The sequence below is a fragment of the Aedes aegypti genome, chromosome 2, assembly GCF_002204515.2.
Source record: "Aedes aegypti strain LVP_AGWG chromosome 2, AaegL5.0 Primary Assembly, whole genome shotgun sequence".
Classification (NCBI taxonomy): Eukaryota; Metazoa; Arthropoda; class Insecta; order Diptera; family Culicidae; genus Aedes; species Aedes aegypti.
The window spans coordinates 1,485,912-1,508,631 of record NC_035108.1 but is presented as its reverse complement, the minus strand read 5'-3'; the positions used below and the strand labels follow the sequence as shown (position 1 = coordinate 1,508,631).

Sequence of the window (22,720 nt, the reverse complement as noted above, 5' to 3'; positions counted from 1 at the left end):
TCAATATCACAGTTCAAAATGAAATGCACTTTTCCAAAACCGCATACAAAACTTGCATACAAGTCGCCTTCTACCAATACTATATCAAATAAAAGTCCCTGTCGCCTTACACACTACACCACGAAACACGAATAAGCCTAAGGTTCAAAGTTCAAGCCCGAACGTTAACGATCGTTATAAATAGATCGGAGTCCAAAAATAGACGGAACGATACAGGTCATTCAGATGGAATGGTAGCGAAAGAGATAGCGCTTCAATCGGTTCTCATTCGTAGTTGATGAGGATCGTCGTTTGAAAAGGTCGTGAAATTACTTCGGTGATTTTACGTACTTCCGTCCACGAAGATGTAAAATCACACCTTATCTGAGGACTTTCAGAATCTCTACTCGTCCATTTTGACCTGGACCGTGGAAGAGGCGAGAGTGCGTGAATATTTTTAGTGTCGCGGTGTGTTTAATTTGGTAATAGTTTAAAAATGTGAGAAGTCTTTTAGATTAAAATTAATGTTACTTTTTGTTCCTTTCGTTAGAGTAGAAAAGTCAATAACCTAAGTCAAGAGGTTAAGTGCGGTCATTTAGTTTCGTGTGTGCGTTTGTGAATAAGAAAAGGTAATTGTGGTTTTTTAATTGTTGTGTGGAGAATTTTTTAGTTAATGCGTCGAACAGCCGTTCGACGGCTTTTTATCCAGAATTTAAATCTAGCGATCAACGGCCCAAGCTCGGCACACCGCATCTACTCGCTAAACGCTGCTCTCGACCCCACGCTTCAGCGTTCAAAAGTCCCGGTTTGAGGGGAAAGCCGGAAGGGAACAAACCGTTCCGACAGAGCGGCCATTACCAGTTCTAATAGCGTGGACAGGCCACGTGTGAAGCCCCCGACGATCCCCACCGTCGTCAACTGCGTCATCCGTCACCGACGCAAGTGATTTCCGGCGTGCGACACTTCATCAAGGAGTAAATCCAAAAAGTCGCAGTTCGTTGCCGTATTTGGAGTAGTAGCCGCAATACCACCATCGTCGATGTGCTAATTTCGGAATCCTGCTTTGCCGTCTCATTCTTCGTCCAGCACTTCTGCTTTGCCAGCCCATTGAACGGCCGTCGCTTCTGCTTTGCCGGCGGCATTCATCGCAGCATCTAAAAGGGTCCGTGAGTACAAGCCAACCAAACTAACCATGCGCATGCGTTAAAACTCCACACAATAACCGAGCTCGAAGATAAGAAGAAGATGATCGATAAATGTCGATAGAATTAGTTTAGCAAATCCGCACACACATTAGGGAAAGTAGGAAGAAGAAGTAGAAGGGGAAAGGAACACACAATTATGAATAAAACCTAGGTTATCAAATTTGAATAAATTTCTAAATGTTTTTGCTGTTCTCAACCAGATTATGTATTTTTGTAATATGTTAGTGCTTTCCCTGTAACAGTTTTTTTGGTCTTCGAGATTTCTCACGTTTCGCGTCGTTCTACCTGTTTCTTTTTCTGTTTTTTGTACGCCAGGATAGACTGCCTGGGAAATCAGTCTCTCCACTCACGTGTCTGAAGCGGACAGGGAAATTTGAATTAGTGAGTTCTTCCAGTGATGATACTCGTGAGTGGTGTCTTTTTGTGTCGGTAGAACGACGGTCAACATCAACTATTTTTTGAGAATCGCTTAAGGCGACCTCTATAACTGAGAAATCTCGATCCACTATTCCTTTGAGTTTTCTGTATCGTTTCCTAAATTGCTATTTGGACTCTTATAAAACAAACCCGCCCTGAGGTTGGGTTTCTTGCCGGGCAAACATAACTCGACAGACGGTCCTCTTCGGAGGTGGCGCTAAAGCCGTCTGTTTCTTGAGCCAGGGAACGAAACAGGAGAGGGAAAACCTTTAGCCGTATTTTACGTGCTACAAGCTCAATAATCACGTGGTCCTCTTTCGCAAAGTGCACCTCTTTCGGAAGAATTAGATGCCCATCCAAACACAACGCTTTCTATATATATCCAATGCCTAGCCCGAGAGCGCATTGTTTTTTAGGTATAGGAATAGCACACTACACTAGCCAGCAACTGCGCTGGCTGAGGTTTCTATTGTGTGGGCTCCCAATGGGTCGCGACGTTCTCAAACGACCGGTTACGGAACATGAGTCCGTTGCTCGATAAATACTTGTTTTAATTATGAATCGTGGTTTACGGCCAACCAGCCGAGTGGAAGTTTAACAACTACCGAAAGCTAAACATTACATATAATTTGCAATTGGATTAGATGGACAAATTGATGTGAAGATTTGCGAAAAAGTTACACGTCTTCTCAGTGAGAATCGAACTCACGACTCCCCGATCTCTAGTTGGGGCGCGTTAACCACTACGCCATGAGAGGACTCATGAACGCAGAAGTTAACCTGAATTCGATTTCAGCTCAATAATCACGTGGTCCTCTTTCGCAAAGTGCACCTCTTTCGGAAGAATTAGATGCCCATCCAAACACAACGCTTTCTATATATATCCAATGCCTAGCCCGAGAGCGCATTGTTTTTTAGGTATAGGAATAGCACACTACACTAGCCAGCAACTGCGCTGGCTGAGGTTTCTATTGTGTGGGCTCCCAATGGGTCGCGACGTTCTCAAACGACCGGTTACGGAACATGAGTCCGTTGCTCGATAAATACTTGTTTTAATTATGAATCGTGGTTTACGGCCAACCAGCCGAGTGGAAGTTTAACAACTACCGAACTGAACTGAAGTGTAGTGTGCTATTCCTATACCTAAAAAACAATGCGCTCTCGGGCTAGGCATTGGATATATATAGAAAGCGTTGTGTTTGGATGGGCATCTAATTCTTCCGAAAGAGGTGCACTTTGCGAAAGAGGACCACGTGATTATTGAGCTGAAATCGAATTCAGGTTAACTTCTGCGTTCATGAGTCCTCTCATGGCGTAGTGGTTAACGCGCCCCAACTAGAGATCGGGGAGTCGTGAGTTCGATTCTCACTGAGAAGACGTGTAACTTTTTCGCAAATCTTCACATCAATTTGTCCATCTAATCCAATTGCAAATTATATGTAATGTTTAGCTTTCAACAGATGTTGTTGGCTGCATGCATGGCATCCAGGTAGGTAGTTTTCCGTTGCAGCGTAGCTGTTGATTCGAGCTGAAGGGGGACCTTGCGACGACCTTGATTGCTTTGAGGGGGGAGTATGCTTATTCTGAATGGTGGGTGCGAAATGATCAGTAGCGATCGATAGGGATTCCAGTGTGCGTATTTTTTTTTGTTGAGGAATTCAACCAAATTGGTATACGTTGGATCGTTACCAGCCGTAATGAATTCCTCCCAATCCTTGAGAGTTTGCTCATCAAGCCTCGAGCAAAGCAAATGAACCAACAAACTACTCCACTGGTCTGTTGGCTCACCCAATTGTTCCAAAATTTTAAAAATGCCGTTGGAACTCCTCCAGGACGACACAAAGTTTGGAAGCGGATTTAGTAAACGGTTTTTGTGGACAAGTAATTGCTTGCAGGTGCTTCTTTTTCAACAAATATTTGTTGAAATAGCGATTCAGAAGAGACTGCCATGCCACGCTATAATTCGCGTCGGAGATAGTCAGCGATTCAATTAACTTCAGCGCATCACCCTTCAATGCGGAACGAAGATACTGGAACTACTGGATACACGGGATATCTGCCGACGAATGTATCAGCAAACTGAAGGAATCGTGAATCGTTAACCACTCGTTCAGATCACCATCGAACTAAGGTAGCGTGATTGTTGGAAGTTTCACACCGATTGAACGGGAGATTGCTGGCACGGATGTAATTGTTGGCGTTGCGACTGGTGCAGGGAAGCAGGGATGAAGACCGCCTTCAACCCGAAAATATTACTCTTCTACCCTTGCCCTAATGCTCATATTACCCTTCAGAAATTCCATAGAATCATCGAACGTCTCATATTCACCTTGGATGTCCTCGAAGTTCTCCATCAGTTTGTCCAACGGATTCAAACGTATCGTATCTTGGGAGTCTCGTCCAGGGTTGAAATTGTTCAGGAACTCATCGATGCGGCTAATCGAATCCATGATGTTGCGTCGCTTGAGTTCCTTCTGCTTCATTTTCTTCTCCGATATCGTGCGCGCTGGACGAATTCCAAGAGATGGCTGTAATGATCGAAAGGACCCAGGAAGTACCGAAAGGGGGATATGATATGCTTGGACAGACACTCACCTGTGCCTGTCCAAAGACAGGCCTTGTATTATCAAGTTAGACAGGAACCTCGATCGTGATGTCGATCCCCGAGTGCGCACACCTTGTGCACACAGTCGGCTATTGCAGATTATATGCGACTCGAGCTGGGATGCTAATGTCGGTTGAACGGCGATTTGATGGCTAAATTCCTTTTAGCACTCTGAGTGATACAATCACTATCGCCGATTTCTGAAGTTTATTTATTTGTTTTATGGTCTGCATTGAACTAATGAACTGCCATTATACGCATAAATGTCCCATGTTCCAAAATATGAAACCGAGAAAAACGCGAATAAAGATTTTAGTACATTTATGTACCGTATTGGTGAAGGTTATGACAAATTTGAATAATTTCTTCATAATAATATGAGGCTATGGGTGTTCTTTATAGTCAAGAATTGGTTTTAGCGATAGAATTTGAATTTTTCTATGAAATTCAAAGTGGGACGGTTATGCCTAGAAATACCACGTTTTGAAGGAATTTCTACGCATAAGAGTCCCACTAATTGTAGCAGACCGATTTTGTACAATCAAACTGCTCTTGGTGGTAGCTTTGACGAGAGTTTTATAACGAAAATGGAAGATGTGTATTGTAAAGCCTATGTTGAGGGTCCAAACGAAGGCTCGTGTGGCATGTAGCAAAGTGAAGCCGTATATGGGTATGTGAATCAATGTGGTTAAACAGGTTGATAAATGCTGGGCATGGCGTACCATTGGGTACCTTGTGTACCTGAAGCAATAAAATAGACCCCTTTGAGTGGTTCATAGCCTCCAATTATAAATGTTCCTGAGCTGGCTGGCCCCTAGATTTCTGGAGGACCATTCCCCCTATTGTTTGGAGGGCCATAGTGCACAGTTTGGCTTACAGTTCTTCTCTGGCTCTCGGACGATGCTCAGCCGCCCCTGACATGAGGAACAGACGCTCAAAGTTTGCAGAAGCAAACCATGGGGGGATGGGGAACCCGTCAGCACACGACCAAAGTTCTCATCTGGGTTGATTACCCGATCTTCTCTTAGGTTGTTCGAACCCCAGCCATTACCACGAGAAGTAAGGGATAGGGCGGAAGGTTATGGACCACAAGAAGTACCAATGGTACGCCATGCCCAGTATTTACCTACCAAACGAACCATAATGTGGCATTCAATTTTCAATTAGTTGTAGTTTCTAAAAAATCGTTAACATGAATACAACTTAACACCGCACAAAAATACAGGTAACAGAAAAATGTGATTAAGACATGAGCTCAGAAAACCAGAAACATCAAACAAGATAAAATTTTGCGTCGAATGTTTCTGGATGCATCCAATTTCATTCATTTTTCAAAAAGTTTCAAGAATTTGAATTTAGCAAAAAAAATTCGCCTAGCTCAATTATTTAGTCTATCCCTGTACAGCACCTGTCTTAGAACACTATTGGGCGAAACAGGCAGTGTTCCACATGGGATGTGAAGCCAAAAAAAAAAGATTATATAAAACGATTTGACACAGCTCAATGAATCCTATAAATTTAGTATTTTATTGCAACAGTTTTTGGATACATAGTGGGACAGATATGCGTAGAAATTCAGTAGCGAGACAGTTATACGTAGAAATTTAACAGTGGGACAAATTGACTTGGTATGCTTTTAAATTGTTTTCTAATAATGTAGGTTAAAATAGACTTTTTGGCTACAAAAACTTGAAAATGACAAAAAGTAACATGGGACAATTATGCGTATAACGGCAGTAAAGCTTTGTGTGAAATATTTTAGGTGTGCGCTCTGAATGTGGTTTCCTGCGAGACAAGCAAACAAACAACGGTTAGCACTCGTGGAAAAGATTGTGTTCAATTTGAACGACCTAAATGTTCGAGTTCGCTCCCCCTAGTTGGTAATGTGTTCCTTCACTAATTAGTTATGATATGCTACGATTACTGTTTGATTATGTAAAAAACGGATCACTGTACTTGAACCGTGGATCTTCTTATCCTCAGGCCCAAACCTTACCCTCAACTCCACTTTGAACCGATGGTGATGGACTGTACTGCCCATAACTGCATAACAGTCACATTCGAAAGTTTTGACAAATTGGAGTTAATACCATGGAGAGTCATCCAATGATAAATACTTTCGATCAACTTACTGAAATCTGTGAGTTTGTTCTAGAAAATTCGAAAAAAAAATACCAAGTTGTTTTGTCACATTGGTAATTATAACCGCATAACAGTTATATTAAGATTATAAATGAGCCTCGTAATGTCAAAGCAAGGAAATTTCTATCAGAATTATTCTCTGATCATTAACCTAGTATGCGATATGAGTTGTACAAAACATCAGCCTCAAATAAGCACTTTTGAGTTCCTGGTAATTTTTAGAAATTTTAGTTTCTTCCCATACTGCCATAAAATGCACACTTGGTATTCCATTTACTCTAGGCCTACTTTTGTCGAATGTTACAAATATGCAGTTATGGGCAGTGTAGGGCTCAAAGACATGACGTTTAAATCATGGGTAACTGTGATTTTTATAGAGTGTATTCATGTTGGTAACCCTATAAAATTTTAGGCTATAGAGTGATACACTTTTAATTATTTCGCAGTGAAAATTAATTCCCACGTGAAAATGATGTATGAACAATATGTTCGTTAGCTTATAGCTGATATAGATAGTTGAATTGGATACAAAATATTTTTATCGGAATGTATATGGCGAACTGGAAAAATTTATTGCTTTTTTCGAGAATTTATTATTAATTGCGTCAAAAGCATAATGAAAAAGCGATCAAAACACCTTAGTGTCTTCGGCAAAGTGATAGACTATTGTGTTAGCAATAGGATAGTTGCATTTTCGAATTATTTTCAATTATATTTTTGGGTTTCAGGAACGCATTTTGGTTGAAAGGTCCACCTCAAAAACCTCACCAAATTTTCTCATTTTCGGACAGATAACTTGTTTTGATAAATAAGGTCGGAATTTGATGTGGCAAGGGTAGTTTAGAAAATACGAACAGGTCTACTGGACACGGTGTATTTTACCGAAGACAGGTATAAAATCGACAAGGTGTTGTCCATTATGAGAATCTTCAGCAACTTACAGCACGATTCGTTACTCACAATTTCTGATCCAAATTATTCAACCAACAATTATATATATTGTTGAAACTATCCTGAATATATTTTATGCGTTTTTAACACACGTTGCAGCAACCTGTGTGCGCGTATAGCTGCGTTTCAAAATCTCTGTGTCGTTTTATTTAGGTTCCGCTTTGAAATTAACGGTCGGCTGGCAGTGCTCTGCCATTAAGTGCTCCTTTGTAAATAGACAATCGCGATTGTTTTATGAGTATTCACGCAGGTAAATGTCACAGCGATAATCGCTCGTCATATAGTTGTGACGATGTGATTTGGTGACGTTGATGCGACAAAATGTTTCACGAGGGTTCGTTTGAAAATCTCCTTATCTGGGATCGTATTTGATTGAGTTTCAGTAATTGTAATGTGCTTCATGAACTGTGGGCAAGCCCTTCGATTTAATTTATTGGAATTTATTATATTGTCAATAAAGGGCTTGATTAACTCTTCCAACTTCAGAATATTTGTTTTCTATTTCAAGAAATTATACAAATTGCTATAACTATTTTTGCAGAATTTTTCGACAAATTACCGTTAAATTTTGCTTTTGTTTTTTTTTTTTGAAAATCGAAGACATTTGTTATTATTTTTATGTACAGATATTCCGATGTACTTTGGGGGATCTTAACTATCGGTCGCCATTTTCATTAAATGATATATTAGTTTGTACAATGTAATGCCAGGTGTTAGGGAGCTTAAGAATTTGTACAATTTACGTTAATGGTAAATACGTAGGCTTAGCTTAGCTTAGCTTAGACTGACTACACATATCAATGGTTGCTATTCCGTAATTGACCGAAGTCAGTGAAAATGCACAAAGAATCAACTAGAAGTTCGGCTGGGATTGGCCATAATCTTCTTCAGTGTACATAATTCAGTGCCTCTATTTATACAGGGTCAATAACGGCGCCGGCCACGTCCTTGCAGTCAGGTGGGATTGGGGGAAGGAATGTTAGTGTGTAACCTTTGCTTTTTGGAGACCGTGTTTGCCTCTGCATCTCCACAAAGGTTACTGGGAGGGATGTTTGTTAATGGGGAGGATCGTTGGGTCATAGGATTCACTTTGATAAGCGATTAGACCATGATAAACAATGATTTGTGAGATATATACATGCTTATACGTAAATATAATATTTTCATTTGATATGAACAATTTCTATGTAGAGGAAAATTATGCCGACACTTGAGGTGACGAACCATTCAAAGTTTGTTGAACAAATACCTAAATGTAACATTCCTACAGCTGTCAGGACGAAAGCATGTGTTATTATATTTTACTCATTTGAAAAGAAACAAAAAATTGGTTGGGACATCATAGAACACTCTTATTCTTATGCCGACACTTACAGTGGCGAACCATCCAAAGTTTGTTGAATAAAGTGAACCTTTCGCAAGTCTACACTTGTAGTGTCGAACCATTCAAAGTTTTTTTTAATTACAAAAATAAAGGTATATAAGAGGTGTTCTGAAAAAAAAGTTAAACATAAAAAAATCCTGAATCAGAGTTTGTGTCGACACTCACAGTGACGAACCATCCATAGTTTGTTGAAAAATCATATTTACATCCCACCATTGTAACGATTGAATGTGCAGTCATACATATTTTATAGATTAGAAATAGTAGCATGAAACGAGCTCACCAATTGATCCGTTATCCTTGACTGAGCAGCCACAATCCACTTTCGGCTTCACTCGTTTGCTCGGCTATAAAAAAGCACTCAGGAAAAAAAATAAGCGCGCGACCCAAAAAGAATTAAAAAAAAAAAACTGTTCGGGCTTTCTTGACGCACTGCCCAGGAGCAAGCGTCAAGGTCGAAGGATCAAACAGAACTCAATTTACGTTAATGGTAAATACGTAGGAGTGATAAAGTGCATTGTACCGTTATTTACACATTTATTTTAAGTAGATTTATAATGTACGCGTAATGCCTTTTTTAGAACCGGTCGCCACTGGCAATGCTAACGATGACGACGACGATGATGAGCCAGATAATCAAACCGCCGAAGATGATGATGATGAAAATGATTCCATCGCCAAAGAAATCAATCAGCTAGCCGAAGATGATGACGACGACGATACGGTTGAAGGAAACTCACCATTCGATGAAGAGGTTTGTCCCGATTTTTGTTAATTTTTATCGGTTATTTATTTACGCTCTTATGATTTGCTGATTCAAGAACCAAACTAATGCTTTGAATGATCATGTTAACAAATCAACTGACGGAACTGTGCTCAGAAAAGAACGTGAAATTGAAAAGGTAAGTCATGGCTTCTACACCTATTGCTTCTTGTGTTCATTTAGCATTTGAGTTTGAATTTGATTCAACCACATGTATAGACTGTTGAGGTAGAAGCTTATGCAAAAGATGAAACACCTGCTGATCCTATGGTTAGTGCAGAGGTACTTAAAACTCAAATGGATGAATTGGTAAACACCTATAACAAACTAGCAGAGAAGATGAACTTGCCAAAGGAGGAACCTTTCGATAAAGTGGGTACCAAACATGTGAACAATAAGGTAAGGACTTGCTTGCATTTTACACGAATTTTTGGTAGACTGAGTTTTGTGAGAATTGTTTCATGTTAGCTCTCTGTTTCTTACAGGACGATGATGATCAAGTGAACGACGACACTTTCAGCAAAAAGGCTGTCAATGACAAAGATGACGGTGACCAGGACGATGACGAGGATGATGATGAAGACAATTTTGAAAACTTCGTCGATAATGACGGCGGCGAAGAAGAGTACCTCGCAAAGTTACGGAAGGAGCAGGAGCAACGAAATCAGCAGAAACAACAAGAAGAAAAAGACGAGCCCCGAGAAGAATCATCTCGTAAGTATCCGGCCGAACCGCTAGAATAAATCTTGTTTTTAATGCTACAGAATCACAACGAAAAAAATTTAGGCCCCATCCATTCAATCATTCCATATTGCTCCCACCCTGGAGAAAGTGCAACTTATAGCTTTTCCTTCTGGACAATCAGACTTTTCAAAATTATTCCAAAATTTGCAAATGAACTTTTTTTTTTGTTTCGGTTCGTGTATTGTTTTTTTTTTTTTGCTGACCGAGCCCATTCCGACATTTTCAGTTGTGGTGCAGATCTTGGTTGGCGCAGCCCTGATCGGAGCTGCTCGTATCCTTCTGATGCCTTCCGCACGTGGTTCTACTCCACGGCCACAAACGGTATCCAATGAGCAAACGGCGCCATCGAGTGAGTGTTAGGCGTGCCTTATTTTTCTACTAGATTGATGTTTTGTTTTCCGTATTCTGGATGTCTCACTCTGTTTATAGATATTTCTTTAGTTGTTGTGTTATTACTATTCACACATTTTCTTGGATTTAGTGGCTAAAATATTGCATGGCCTAACACCTGCCTCTTACTTGGTGTCCGTTTTTCTTTACGTTATTATGTTTTGTAAAGATTTGAGAAAAATCAAATTACTTACCTTATTCTATTCCTAACACCGCGTGTCTGCGCGCTAATAAATTGCACTTTCCGTTTCTGTTCCAAAGTTCACACATTTACACGTTTTTATAGTACACATATGAATCGAGTTAGCAATCTTTAGGACTACACGCGCAAATTGCTGCTGCTGTTGCTGTTGGTGCTGCTGCCTTGTAAAAAAGAGCGAATCCGCACAAAAAGTGTTCCGTGCAATCATGGTAGTGTATAGTAATGCCACAGAACTGTGCATGTATTGATTGGTGTGAACTATTCGTGTAATTGTTACTAAAGATATGTAACACCGGTTCTAAAATGGTTTCGATGCCGTTTGCTTTCGTTCTGCTATTCAAGATAGCACATACCAGCATACGGACGGAAGCTATCCCTCGTCGATTGACGAGGAACAGGAAGCGAACTTGATGAGCAACCTGAGTGAACGATTGCTGCGTACTGAGATGGCAGCCGCCAATTTGGTCGAGAAGGCTGAGATCATTGAAGAATTGCTCAGTCCAAGGCAGGGTGTCGTTCAACAGCCTCGATCGGTAATGGAAGATTTCGTCAATGCCGCCGGAAGTGGGCTGGGCGGCGATGATGAGGAAATAATCGAGGGCAATGGTAAGTATGCAATGGACGCACTTCGATTGAATTTGACTTGTGAATTCAGAGAGCCTTTCTTAGCCAAGTGGTTAGAGTCCGCGGTTACAAAGCAAAGCCATGCTTAAGGTATCTGGGTTCCTTGACTCCCCTGGGCATAGAGTATCATCGTACCTGCCACACGATATACGAATGAAAAAAATGGCAACTTTGGCAAAGAAAGCTCTCAGCTAATAACTGTGGAAGTGCTCTTAGAACGCTACGCTGAGTAGCCGGCTCTGTCTCAGTGAGGACGTTAATGCCAAGAAGAAGATATAAGGTTCGAGTAGACTACAGTTTGAAATTGATATATCTCAAAAACTAAATAATTTCGAAACATGGGGTCTTCAGTTAAGTTGTTCTGGATGTGAAGGCTATCTGATGGTTGCTCATTAGATTCGGAATTGATCGCTAGGTGGCACTAGTGTGCATGAAACTTTTACGTTTGTTTAAGTCAGTCCAGTTAGAAAGATGGACAAATTTGTTCAGTTTTCAAGGGCTATTATTGCTTGAGCAAGTTGATTCAACATTTTGTCATAAGGCGGCGATAGTGAGCATGAAACTATTGTTTTGCAGATATCTCAGGAGCCTGACTACTTAGAAAGATGGCGTCTTCAGCATAGTTGTTCAGTAGCTCAAGTGCTATAATTATTCATGACAAGGACGGCATCTGCGATCGAGGTGCTATTTGCAAAACACAAGTTTCATGCTCATTGGCGTCACTTGATGGCAAAATGATGAATGGTTGCCCTTGGCTTATTGAATATCTTTGCCGAAGACGCCATTTTTAAAAATGATTAGGCTCATAAGATATCTGAAAAACAAAAGTTTAATGCTCACTGCGCCGCCTAGTTGTAAAATTTTGAATCAACGACCTCTAACAATGATAGTTCTTGAGCTACTGCAAAACTTTGCCGAAGACGCCATCTTTCTAAGTGGTCAGGCTCCCGAGATATTTGCAGGCGTTGCCTGGTGGTGGAATTCCGAAACTGAAAAATCATCGAATGTCAGCCCTTGATCTCCTTAACAACTTTGTCGAAGATGGTTTTTCTATATTTAATCTAGATCGCAAGATATTTCATGTTGAACACGAAAAATCAACGGTGGTGTACAAGAAAACAAAAGAAGAAAGAAATTCACATTCTCGCGTTAACGTTCATAGCAGCAACATCGGGAAGTAGAAGCTGGTCTTGTTTGAGCTTGTTTCGCGGACACGCGGTTTTTGGAAAAACAGAAAGTTTTAATATTCTTGATTGAAGTGGCATAGAGTATAATCGTACCTGCCATACGATATACGAATGCGAAAATGGCAACTTTGGCATAGAAAGCTCTCAGTTAATAACTGTGGAAGTGCTCATAAGAACACTAAGCTGAGAAGCAGGCTCTGTCCCAGTGGGGACGTTAATGCCAAGAAGAAGAAGAAGAAGATTGAAGTGGTGGAGTTGTTCATGATTAAATTGATTATTTAAGTTTCGCGTTTTTTTTAATATATCCATTAACTTTTATTATCTTTGAATTCAGAAATCTTAGAGAAAAAAAAATAATCAGCTAGAATAGGTTAGGTTTAATTTTAGTGATAAGTGGTGTAAATATAGGTTAAGTTTTAGTGGATGAGCTCAAGTGATAGTGAGTTTTTGGGGTTTGAGGACCAAGATGGCGTAAACTAGGACTCATTCCCAGGTAAGAACGACATAAAAGACGGATTAATGAAATGTGGAGTTAGACGGAAGTTGGAAGAAATTATCGTAAGTCAAAAAGCAAAAACCTTTGTCAACCTTACACAAAGGAACGGAAATGGTACAACGAAAAGAAATGACGAACAATCTGACAAACAAAATGAACGTCGATGGGACAGAAGAAAATGAAACAGACAAACTGAATGAAGCAACTGGAATGGAAAACAGAAGGAATATGAAAAAGGACCCGAAAACAAACAAGTACACGACCCGAGAAAACTGGATCAAGAATACGACAGACACAGTTTTCTTCATTGAGAGGGAAAATCCAAATGACAAACCAGTGCACACGATGGAAATGGCCAAAATTCTTCATAATATTGGAATAAAATACTACAAGGAATTGAAATTCGCAGGACAAGGACGGTACAGAATTTCTTTCAATCGACCGAGAGACGCAGAGGATTTGATTAATTCAAAACTACTGACCGGAGAATTCAAATTCAAGACATACGTACCTAACATGCTGAAGGAATCCATAGGTATCGTTAGGAATGTCCCCCCTTCACTGACCGACGATGAAATATTAAACAACATCCAGACCGGAGGCAAAAAGAAAATTACGAAAGTGGAACGAATCAAAAGGATGAAGGACGAAAAATTGATACCGACGTACACAATCAAAATTTTTGTTGCGGGACAAGAACTACCTGAAAATGTTGCTATTTACGGGGTAGCGGCGATGGTGGAAGCTTACATCTTCCCCATAAAAATGTGTAGTAAGTGCTGGCGCTATGGACACAGGCAAAAATCATGTAAGAGTAGGAATGACCGCTGCGAAAACTGTGGTCTTGAACATGACAAGCAGACATGCACGAATCCGACTAATTGCTATCACTGCAAACAGACGCACAGAGTGACGGACAAAAATTGCCCGGAAAGGATTCGCCAAGACAAGATTCGTTACGTTATGGCTAATGAGAGACTGACCTTCATCGAAGCATCAAATAAATTCCCAAAACCACAGCAACTACAAGGCAGACTGGAATCATTGACAGAATTTCCCCCCATGACGGGAAACGACTGTAACAACACCCGACCAACAACCCGATCTCAAAACTCACTGACAGGTACAATTCACAAAACAGGAAACCATTTGAAACAACCACACGAAAAACCGTCCGAAGTATCTACAATCATAAACAAGATAAGCGCAATACAGAAATCCATCCTCAAACACGCGGATAAATCTAAGAACAACAAAGACACTATTGACACCGACATTCTACTGATTAACATAAGCGATCAAATTAAGTCGATAATTGAATCGGAAGTTATGAAAGGTCAAGCCAACCCAGCAAACGCAGCATGGACAGTTACAGGAATTTAAAATTTATGCAACATATCATCACTAGTATTCGTCCTTCTGACACTCGTAAAGTACTGATAAACTTCCTCAATACAAATAGAATTGATATAGCTCTTTTACAAGAAATTTGGATTAAACCTAATGAAGAATATAAATTTGCAGGATTTCAATTTGTTAAATTACTAAGAAATAACGGTTACGGAGGCGTAGGTATACTAGTCCGTAATGAAATAACATTTAAAAAATTTAATTTGCCAGATTTAAGCCCATTAGAAGCAATAGCCATTAAAACATTAAACACAGAAAAGCCTCTTTTAATAATTTCAATATATATACCTCCACTCCCTATAAGAAATCAAGACATTAAAGACCCGTTAACAAAATTACTAGAAATAATTGAAAAATCAGAATTACCAACAATATTAGCTGGAGACTTCAATGCTCATAGCCAAACCTGGAATTTAAAACAAAATAATTGCCCAAGAGGAGAGTTGCTAGAAAAACTATTAGAAAATACAGCTTTAGTTAATTTGAATGACGGTTCCCCTACATTAATCAAGTCACCAAACACAACTCCATCAACCATTGATTTAACATTTGCATCATCAGATATAGCACATAAAATAGAATGGAATATCATCAGCCTGGCCTGATCGATACTCATTAACAGAAAGAAGGGCACTTAGTCGGCTCCGAATAGGACATACCCGCATTACACATGAACATCTTTTTAGCAGAAGTAGCAATATGTGTGAAACTTGTGGTGAACAGTTAACTGCTTCGCATATACTCATAGATTGCAGAGCATATGAAAATCAGAGAAGAGATTGTGAATTAGCAAATACAATAGGGGAAATTTTAAGCTACAATGAACAAGAAGAGAAAAAACTACTGAAATTTATTAAAAATACTAAACTAATTAAGAAAATTTAAAATTGTACACCATAAAGTCTAAGAATAAATAAAGTTTCCTTTTGTTGGGCGAATGACCATAATGGTTAAAACCCAGAAAAAAAAGAATGGAATATACACTTTGATGAAATTATGAGTAATCACCGAATTATATCTTTTGAAATATTAAACTCCGCTAAAAAATATAACTATCAAATTGAATGTATAAACAAAGCAAAAGCAATCCAAATGATCAATGAAATTGAAGTGGAAACAATAACCGATCAACATAAGATTTTACCTATTATAAAAGAAATGGACAAATGTAAATATTAAAAAATGGACAAATGTAAATATTAAAAAAACAACAATAGAACTTCCAAAACATGGTGGAATAAAGAGATTGAAGAACAATTAAAAATGAAAAACTTTCTTCTAACACAATATTTAAGAAATCCAGCCTACGAAAATCTAATGAAATTCAAAAATGCAAGGGCTAAATTAAAACAACTCATACGAAAAGCTTCAAGAAATAACTGGAACAAACTGATTGACTCGATTAAACCTGAAATGGCCTGTAAAGAACTATGGAATATAATAAAACGAATTGGAGGAGGTTTTCCTACCAAAAACAATAATCACTTACTGAATGATGCAAACTTAGCTTCCAATTTTGTTGATATAAATTTTCCAGAAATAATTCAAGCTATAAACTATAATCAATCTCCAAATACATTCACAACTAACATTTCAATTTCAGAAGTACAAAAAATTATACATTCCAAGAAAGATACTTGAGCTCCTGGAACTGATGGTATATCATTTCACATCCTTAAAAATCTAAATTCATCATTAATAATTAAAGTAACAGATATGCTTAACGTAGTTCTAAAATCATACGATATTGCTGAAGACTGGAGAGAGATAAAAATAGTTCCCATTTTAAAACCCAACAAAGACCCACTAAAAGCAGAATCATATAGGCCAATTTCGTTGCTTTGTGTTTTTCTTAAACTAATTAATTTTGTAGTAAAAAAACATTTAACAAATTTTCTAATGGAAGAACAATTATTACCGGAATATTCATTTGGATTCAAACAAAAAATATCAGCAATAAACTGTGTTAACGCATTAATATCTCATATTAAAGAAGCAAAAAGAGAAAAAGAAATAGTAATAGCAACCTTTTTAGATTTATCTAAAGCCTTTGATAACGTCAACATTGAGAAATTATTAGAAATCCTTAACAATATACAGACTCCCCCCGAAATAATCAATTGGATATACCATTATCTTAGTAAAAGAAAAGTGATATTGACACTAGCTAACGGAACAAAGATAATAAGAACTACTAATAAAGGTCTTCCTCAAGGTTGTCCTTTATCACCTGTTTTATTTAATATTTATACTATGGAATTGCATAAGTTATCAGGAGAAGATAAGATTTTCTTTCAATTTGCAGATGATTTCACTGCTATAGTTAAAGCAAAAACAATACCTGAGGCAGAGGAGAAAATGAATACTTTTTTAAACCAAATTTTAAATATATTTAATAGTTTAGGAATGCAAGTAAACCCCGACAAATGTGCAACAGTAATTTTCACAAATAAATTTCACCCCACAACAAGAATCACAATAAATAATGTACCAATAGAAATAAATCCCTTTCACAAATTTTTAGGAATAATTCTAGATCACAGATTAAATTTCAATAAACAGGTGGAATACTCTACTACAAAAGCTAAAAGAAAAATAAATATAGGGGGAGATCCCCCAGTACCGGACAGCACCCAATACCGGACAAAGTCGAAACATTGAGAAATCATGGTCCAATCAAGATGATGTATTAGTAGTAAAGGAAGCTATTATGGAGACTAATGTTTGCGTAGAATAACACATCCTTGAAATATGCATGCCTTTTTTAAAAAGTACAAAAGATTGAAAATTTCAAAAAAATTGACGTATTGCCTTAATTTTGAGCCTATTTAGTAATTATTTTGAATATGAAAAAATACTTTCGATCACTCAAGCATATTCGAACATAATCCTAATTTGATTGTATGAATGAATTTTGTACCATAATTGGACTAAATATGGACAAATTACAATTTTGTTTAAGCACCTCCTGTCCCCCAGTTTCGGACAGCCTAATTTGTTATATGATATCTTTGTAATTATTACACGAGTGTCTCAAAATACATTCATTTTTCATGGATTCCGTCGATCATGGTATCAAACATGCAATAAAATTAGGAAGAATGAACATTCAGAACAACATCGTAAAATATGCTATTTTTCATCCTATAAGAAAGAGGTTTTTGATGGACATCTTGCAAACTATGATATACTCAAATTGTTCTTGTAAATGTTGCAAATGCATTGAATTGCCAATTATATACTATTCCTAAAGTAAACACATTCAATGATGTTCAAATTTACAGAATTCGAGGCATTTCCAGATTGTGTCCGGTATTGGGTGCCACCTTTCAAGATCGATCAATTTGGTACTAAAATACATCATCAAAATGCAATGTCAAAATTCATACTTATATTTTCAAATTTATTTTTGTACACTATAAAAATGATAATATTTATCATAAATGAGTAACAGGAGCACATAAAACCAATATTTTTCGAATTATGAATTTAGTGGCTTAAGTGTCCGGTACTGGGGGATCTCCCCCTATTAAAAATGATAGGGTGATGTGCTAGTATCCATCGTATTAAGCATTGATCAGTGAGAACTGCAATTTTCCCAGTATTGCAGTGAATGATGCTGATACAAACCGATGCCAAACAATTGTTTCTCAAAACGGCTTTAGCATTGTACAATAACATTTTGATAAATCTTGATCTGTTTTTGGAAATAATGCAAAAAAAATGCATCTTATCGTATTCTCAATCCGTCGTATCGTTTTCAACTCCGTCGCAATCAGTTTCCAGATTCGTCTCACAAATTACGGCTCACTGTGATGTATTGAGTGGTTAAAACACAATATATCAACGCTATAATAAAATGTTTCACTAGAATATATAGATCTACGGGCATCTCGCTCCATTCCTTCAACATGTTGGAATATACTAATTTCCTTCAAAATTAATTGTTCGTCATCAAAATTCAGCCCAAACATATGAACACAATTCCTTTTGACCGTACAATTATGGCATTTCCTTACAGTACAGCGAAAACAACACAATCAAAGGAACCGTATTTTTACGTCGAGCGTCGCGCACACATTGATGCGCACAAGCTTTTTTTTTCTCAGTACGACGGATTGAACTTTGTTTACATTCTTAATTATACGCGGCGGTTGAAGAAATTTCGTAAAATGTGATGATTTATTGAAGTTTCACGACGTGTGATTGGAATGAAATCCTTCAGTGAAGAAGTACGAAGGTTTTCCATAGTGAAAATAAGTGAACGGCGAAGTAAGTCACCCACGGGGGCGGGAAGAAACTTGTGTTGGAAAGTGGTGTGGCTTAGTCGATCGATAAGCATTTCTCTCAAATCGTGTTCGTCCATGCGATTTCGGTGAAAAAGTGCAAATTGGATAATTGAACTGAAGTTATTTACCGAAATACAGTAGTTTTATTGCATTTTTGGTGTACAGTTGTACGAACCATAACAGCTTTCAATAAATTACACTTGGATAATGAGTCTTTGTTGCAGGTAAGTTTGAATATCCGCCGTAGTGGAACATTTAAAGTTTGATACGACGAATAATAGCGCTTACGACGGAGTAGAACGAAATCCTACCAAAATGGCCGTATGAAGATCTTGTAATCTTCAAAAAACATTATCTTGTAATCTTCTGCTCCTTATTACCTAACATTGTATAGCCCACATTTTAGTTTTTTTTTTTTGATAAACTGACTAACAACAAAATGGCGGCCAAAGAATTACTGTATGGGGAATGTCGGTCCCCCAAGGAACATCTAAATATCTTCAAAACCATATGACCAATGATCAATATTGACGCAGATTATCTGTGAAAAAATGGTACAAATATATCGAAAAACAAAAAAGTTATCGCTGTTTGAATATTGTGGTAAAAACGTGAAGCTGCCGGTAGAGGGGTTAGGCATGACTTTAATATGCCACATACTGTGTCTGAGCTAACATATCATAAAAACAATCGTAACAATTTTTTTATTTTTCCATGATTCATAATATTTTTTTGAATAAAGGTCACTACTTACACTCAAATACTTACACACAAAATAAACCAAACGTCATTGTTACGTGAAAATATACGTTGTTTTTTTTTTATCGCACTTTCTACGTAGCTCTTACGTGAATCATAGGTAGCCCAGAATGAACGCATGAACTTTTGAACTTCGTCTATTCCACCGGAGAGCACGTAAGAGCTACGTGGATTTTCCGGTAGCCTTTACGAAGCGTTTCAATAGGACCTAGATGGTTTTGCATTAAATTTAAATGTAATAAACACTATCTTATTTCTAATAGGCTTTGGAAAAAAAAACTAATTCCCAATTGGAAAATATAAACAAACTTAAAGGATTGTGATATTTTTAAATTCAATCTGAGCATTTTGAATCATGTTTCCCAAATTTTGTGAGTTTGGTCGATCTTGTTGTTGCCTACGCGTGCTATAATTGATGGAGGTTATAAATCAGGTCTAAAATATGAAGTAATGCAGGGATTCTTCGGCATTCAAAGCATATGTATATGTTAAGCGCCTGGTTGGGGCAACATGCACTCCATTGGTCGGGGCAGAACAATCCATTCAAAAATAAACTACAATCATAAAAGTTAGGCCATTTGAAGTTTTCAATAACGTATTTATGCACAATTGTATCATCTTGTCGTCGAAAATCATCCAAAACTCGTGTTTTTACGATAAATAAAATTACGTTTAAAACACGATGGTACATCTTGCCTCATTGTTGGGGTGCATCATGCCCCTTCGTTTACGTAACGCACTAGGGGGAGGGAGCGGGTCCTCCGGAGCGTTACGGTCCATACAAGTTTTAAATTTTCCGTTCAAAACCTGTAACGTGGGGGAGGGATGGGGTCTAAAAGTGACTAATTTTAGGTTACGTAATATTTGAAAAGTCCCTTAGGTGCGTCTTGCCTCAATGTTGTGGTGCGTTCTGTCCCAAAAAGCGGTGCATCGTGCCCTGCATCAATCTTTATTCACGCAATGAAAAAACTTAAATTTTTCAACAATCTAATGTAATTATGATGAAATTTTGTACAACAATATGTAGGGTGAACAAATCTTCCTTAAGTGGTGCATATTACCTCAGGAACCCAGAAAAAATACTCGCATTTTTTTTACTCTCACTCGAATCGCTTGAGGATTTGTGTTGAAAAATTTGAGTTCAGTTTTTTCTCCTCAGAAAAACGACAAAATCGTCTCCTCTTTGCATCGCAGAGGAATTTCTGTCATATCATTTTCTGGTAGAATTAATTGAATAAATTCTGAAGAAATGATTAAACTCGAGTAGAACCAGTCAGTATTCATATAAATTAAAAAAAAGCTTTCAGTGCGCATCGTACCTTCGTGCTGTGCGTACACGAATTCTCTCTGCTCTTGGAAGTTTTCTTAAAAACTACCTAAAGCAATAAAACAGTACTTTTCAGTGCTACAAAAACAGTACTTTTCAGTGCTAAAATTAAAAACGGTACTTTTCAGTGCTACTAAAACAGTACTTTTCAGTACTATTTTTCTACTATTGATTCCTTTACGATCCTTGTTTGGACCCGTGCCTTCGATTTTTCGTTGGACCCGTTGGCGAAAGCTAGCGGTGGTAATCCTTCTTGGACACCGTCTTGGGAAAAAACCTCTCGAAGGTCACGTCTTCTTTCGTTTATTAACTAAACATGGTATCAACAACAAACAAAAGGAAGGGAGAATCTCTGATTTCACTACTTCCTTCCAAAAAAGTGGGTTTTAAAACTGTCACTACACGTGGCAAGAATGGAAGAAAGGACGCTTCCCCGGTATGCGAACTTTCTTCCAAGGGTGAAATGAATAATTGTATCGAAATGAGCAATCAGTTCGATGCTCTAGACAAATTTTCCGAACACCAAATCGAAGCAGCCTCTAGCCCAGGCTCTTTGATTCAAGTGAGGAAGCAAAGAGTGCCGCCTATCGTGGTCAGTTGTTCCGAATTTGCGGGATTTAGGCAGGAGATCTTGAACTCCATTAGGGTAATCAAGGTTTCCTTTCAAATCGCAAAGAAAGGAGACTGTCGCGTTTTGCCGGAAACTCTTAAAGATCGTGAACTTCTTCTCAAACATCTTGAAGAGAAGAAGCACAATTTTTTTACTTATGACGACAAAACTGAACGTTTGTTCAAAGTTGTCTTGAAAGGTCTCTTAAGTGATTATAAATCACCTGAAGAGATCAAAAATGGAATAAATGATATACTTGAATTTTCCCCAGTCCAAGTAATCATTATGAAAAAGAGAACCCAATCTGGCATTGTTCGGAAAGGGCTTTCTCAAGAATTTTATTTAGTTCACTTTAACAAAAAAGAACTAAATAATATTAAAGCTTTAGAAAAAGCAAAACTTATGTTTGATGTCCGTGTGACATGGGAACATTTCCAGAAACCTGGAGGAAATTACCAGAACCCCACTCAGTGCCGTCGGTGCCAAAAGTGGGGTCATGGTACAAAAAATTGTCGCATGGATGCTAAATGCATGATTTGCGGAGGTTCTTCTCACGCTAAGGACGTCTGTCCAGTGAAGGAAGATATCACCAAATTCATATGCTGTAATTGCGGGGCTAACCATAAGTCCAATTTTTGGAATTGTCCTTCACGCAAAAGGGTCATTGAGGCTCGTGCCAGGCAGATGAAAGATAATATCCGTTACGATAACGGTCGTTTCCGGAATTTGCCTGGTAGAGTATCGAACAATGCTCATTTTTCAGTTAACGATCGCTTGATCATGAATCATACCCATCAGGAAGATCATAATCATGCTCATTCACAAACTAATTTTAATCCGTCGGGTTGCCGTTCGAATCTTTCAATTTCGAATGTATCTACCCACGGTAAATCCTTTGCCGATATCGTAGCAGGAAATTCGAACTCCTCCCCTGTTCGATCCATGGGTACCCATTCTACTTGTTTCAAATCAAATGGAAAAAACCCTACCGCCACAGGTAACTCCGCTTCTTCGTCTACCGGAAATTCCAATGGGAAATCACATGACATGTCTGCCTCTGATTTTAATTTTCTAACTGAACAATTGAATCTAATGATTGATGCAATGTTCAAAGCCACCACTATGACTGAAGCAGTCCAAGTAGGTGTAAAATTTACCAATCAAATTGTTATTGGATTACGTTTTTCTAATGGATCCAAATAATAATTTAAATATTTTAAATTGGAATGCTCGTTC

At 38.1% G+C, this 22,720-nt stretch overlaps 1 protein-coding gene and 1 non-coding gene across 7 annotated transcripts in view; both read left to right on the top strand.

Annotated features, from left to right (window-relative positions):
* LOC5566108 (aspartyl/asparaginyl beta-hydroxylase) overlaps positions 1-22,720 on the top strand; it is a 96,103-nt gene that overhangs the window by 52,718 nt on the left and 20,665 nt on the right. For 3 of the 6 annotated variants that reach the window (XM_021839745.1, XM_021839749.1, XM_021839750.1), the window contains 4 exons: positions 9,265-9,437; positions 9,932-10,160; positions 10,417-10,539; positions 11,125-11,388. In XM_021839745.1, coding sequence (XP_021695437.1) covers positions 9,265-9,437; positions 9,932-10,160; positions 10,417-10,539; positions 11,125-11,388 — 789 coding nt within the window. Of the gene's footprint in view, positions 1-9,264; positions 9,438-9,504; positions 9,586-9,665; positions 9,846-9,931; positions 10,161-10,416; positions 10,540-11,124; positions 11,389-22,720 lie in introns of all 6 variants that reach the window. The other 3 variants (XM_021839746.1, XM_021839747.1, XM_021839748.1) reach the window with 2 other exon arrangements.
* On the top strand, positions 2,905-2,978 carry Trnas-aga. Its single transcript has one exon. It is a non-coding gene; the product is annotated as a tRNA-Ser (tRNA).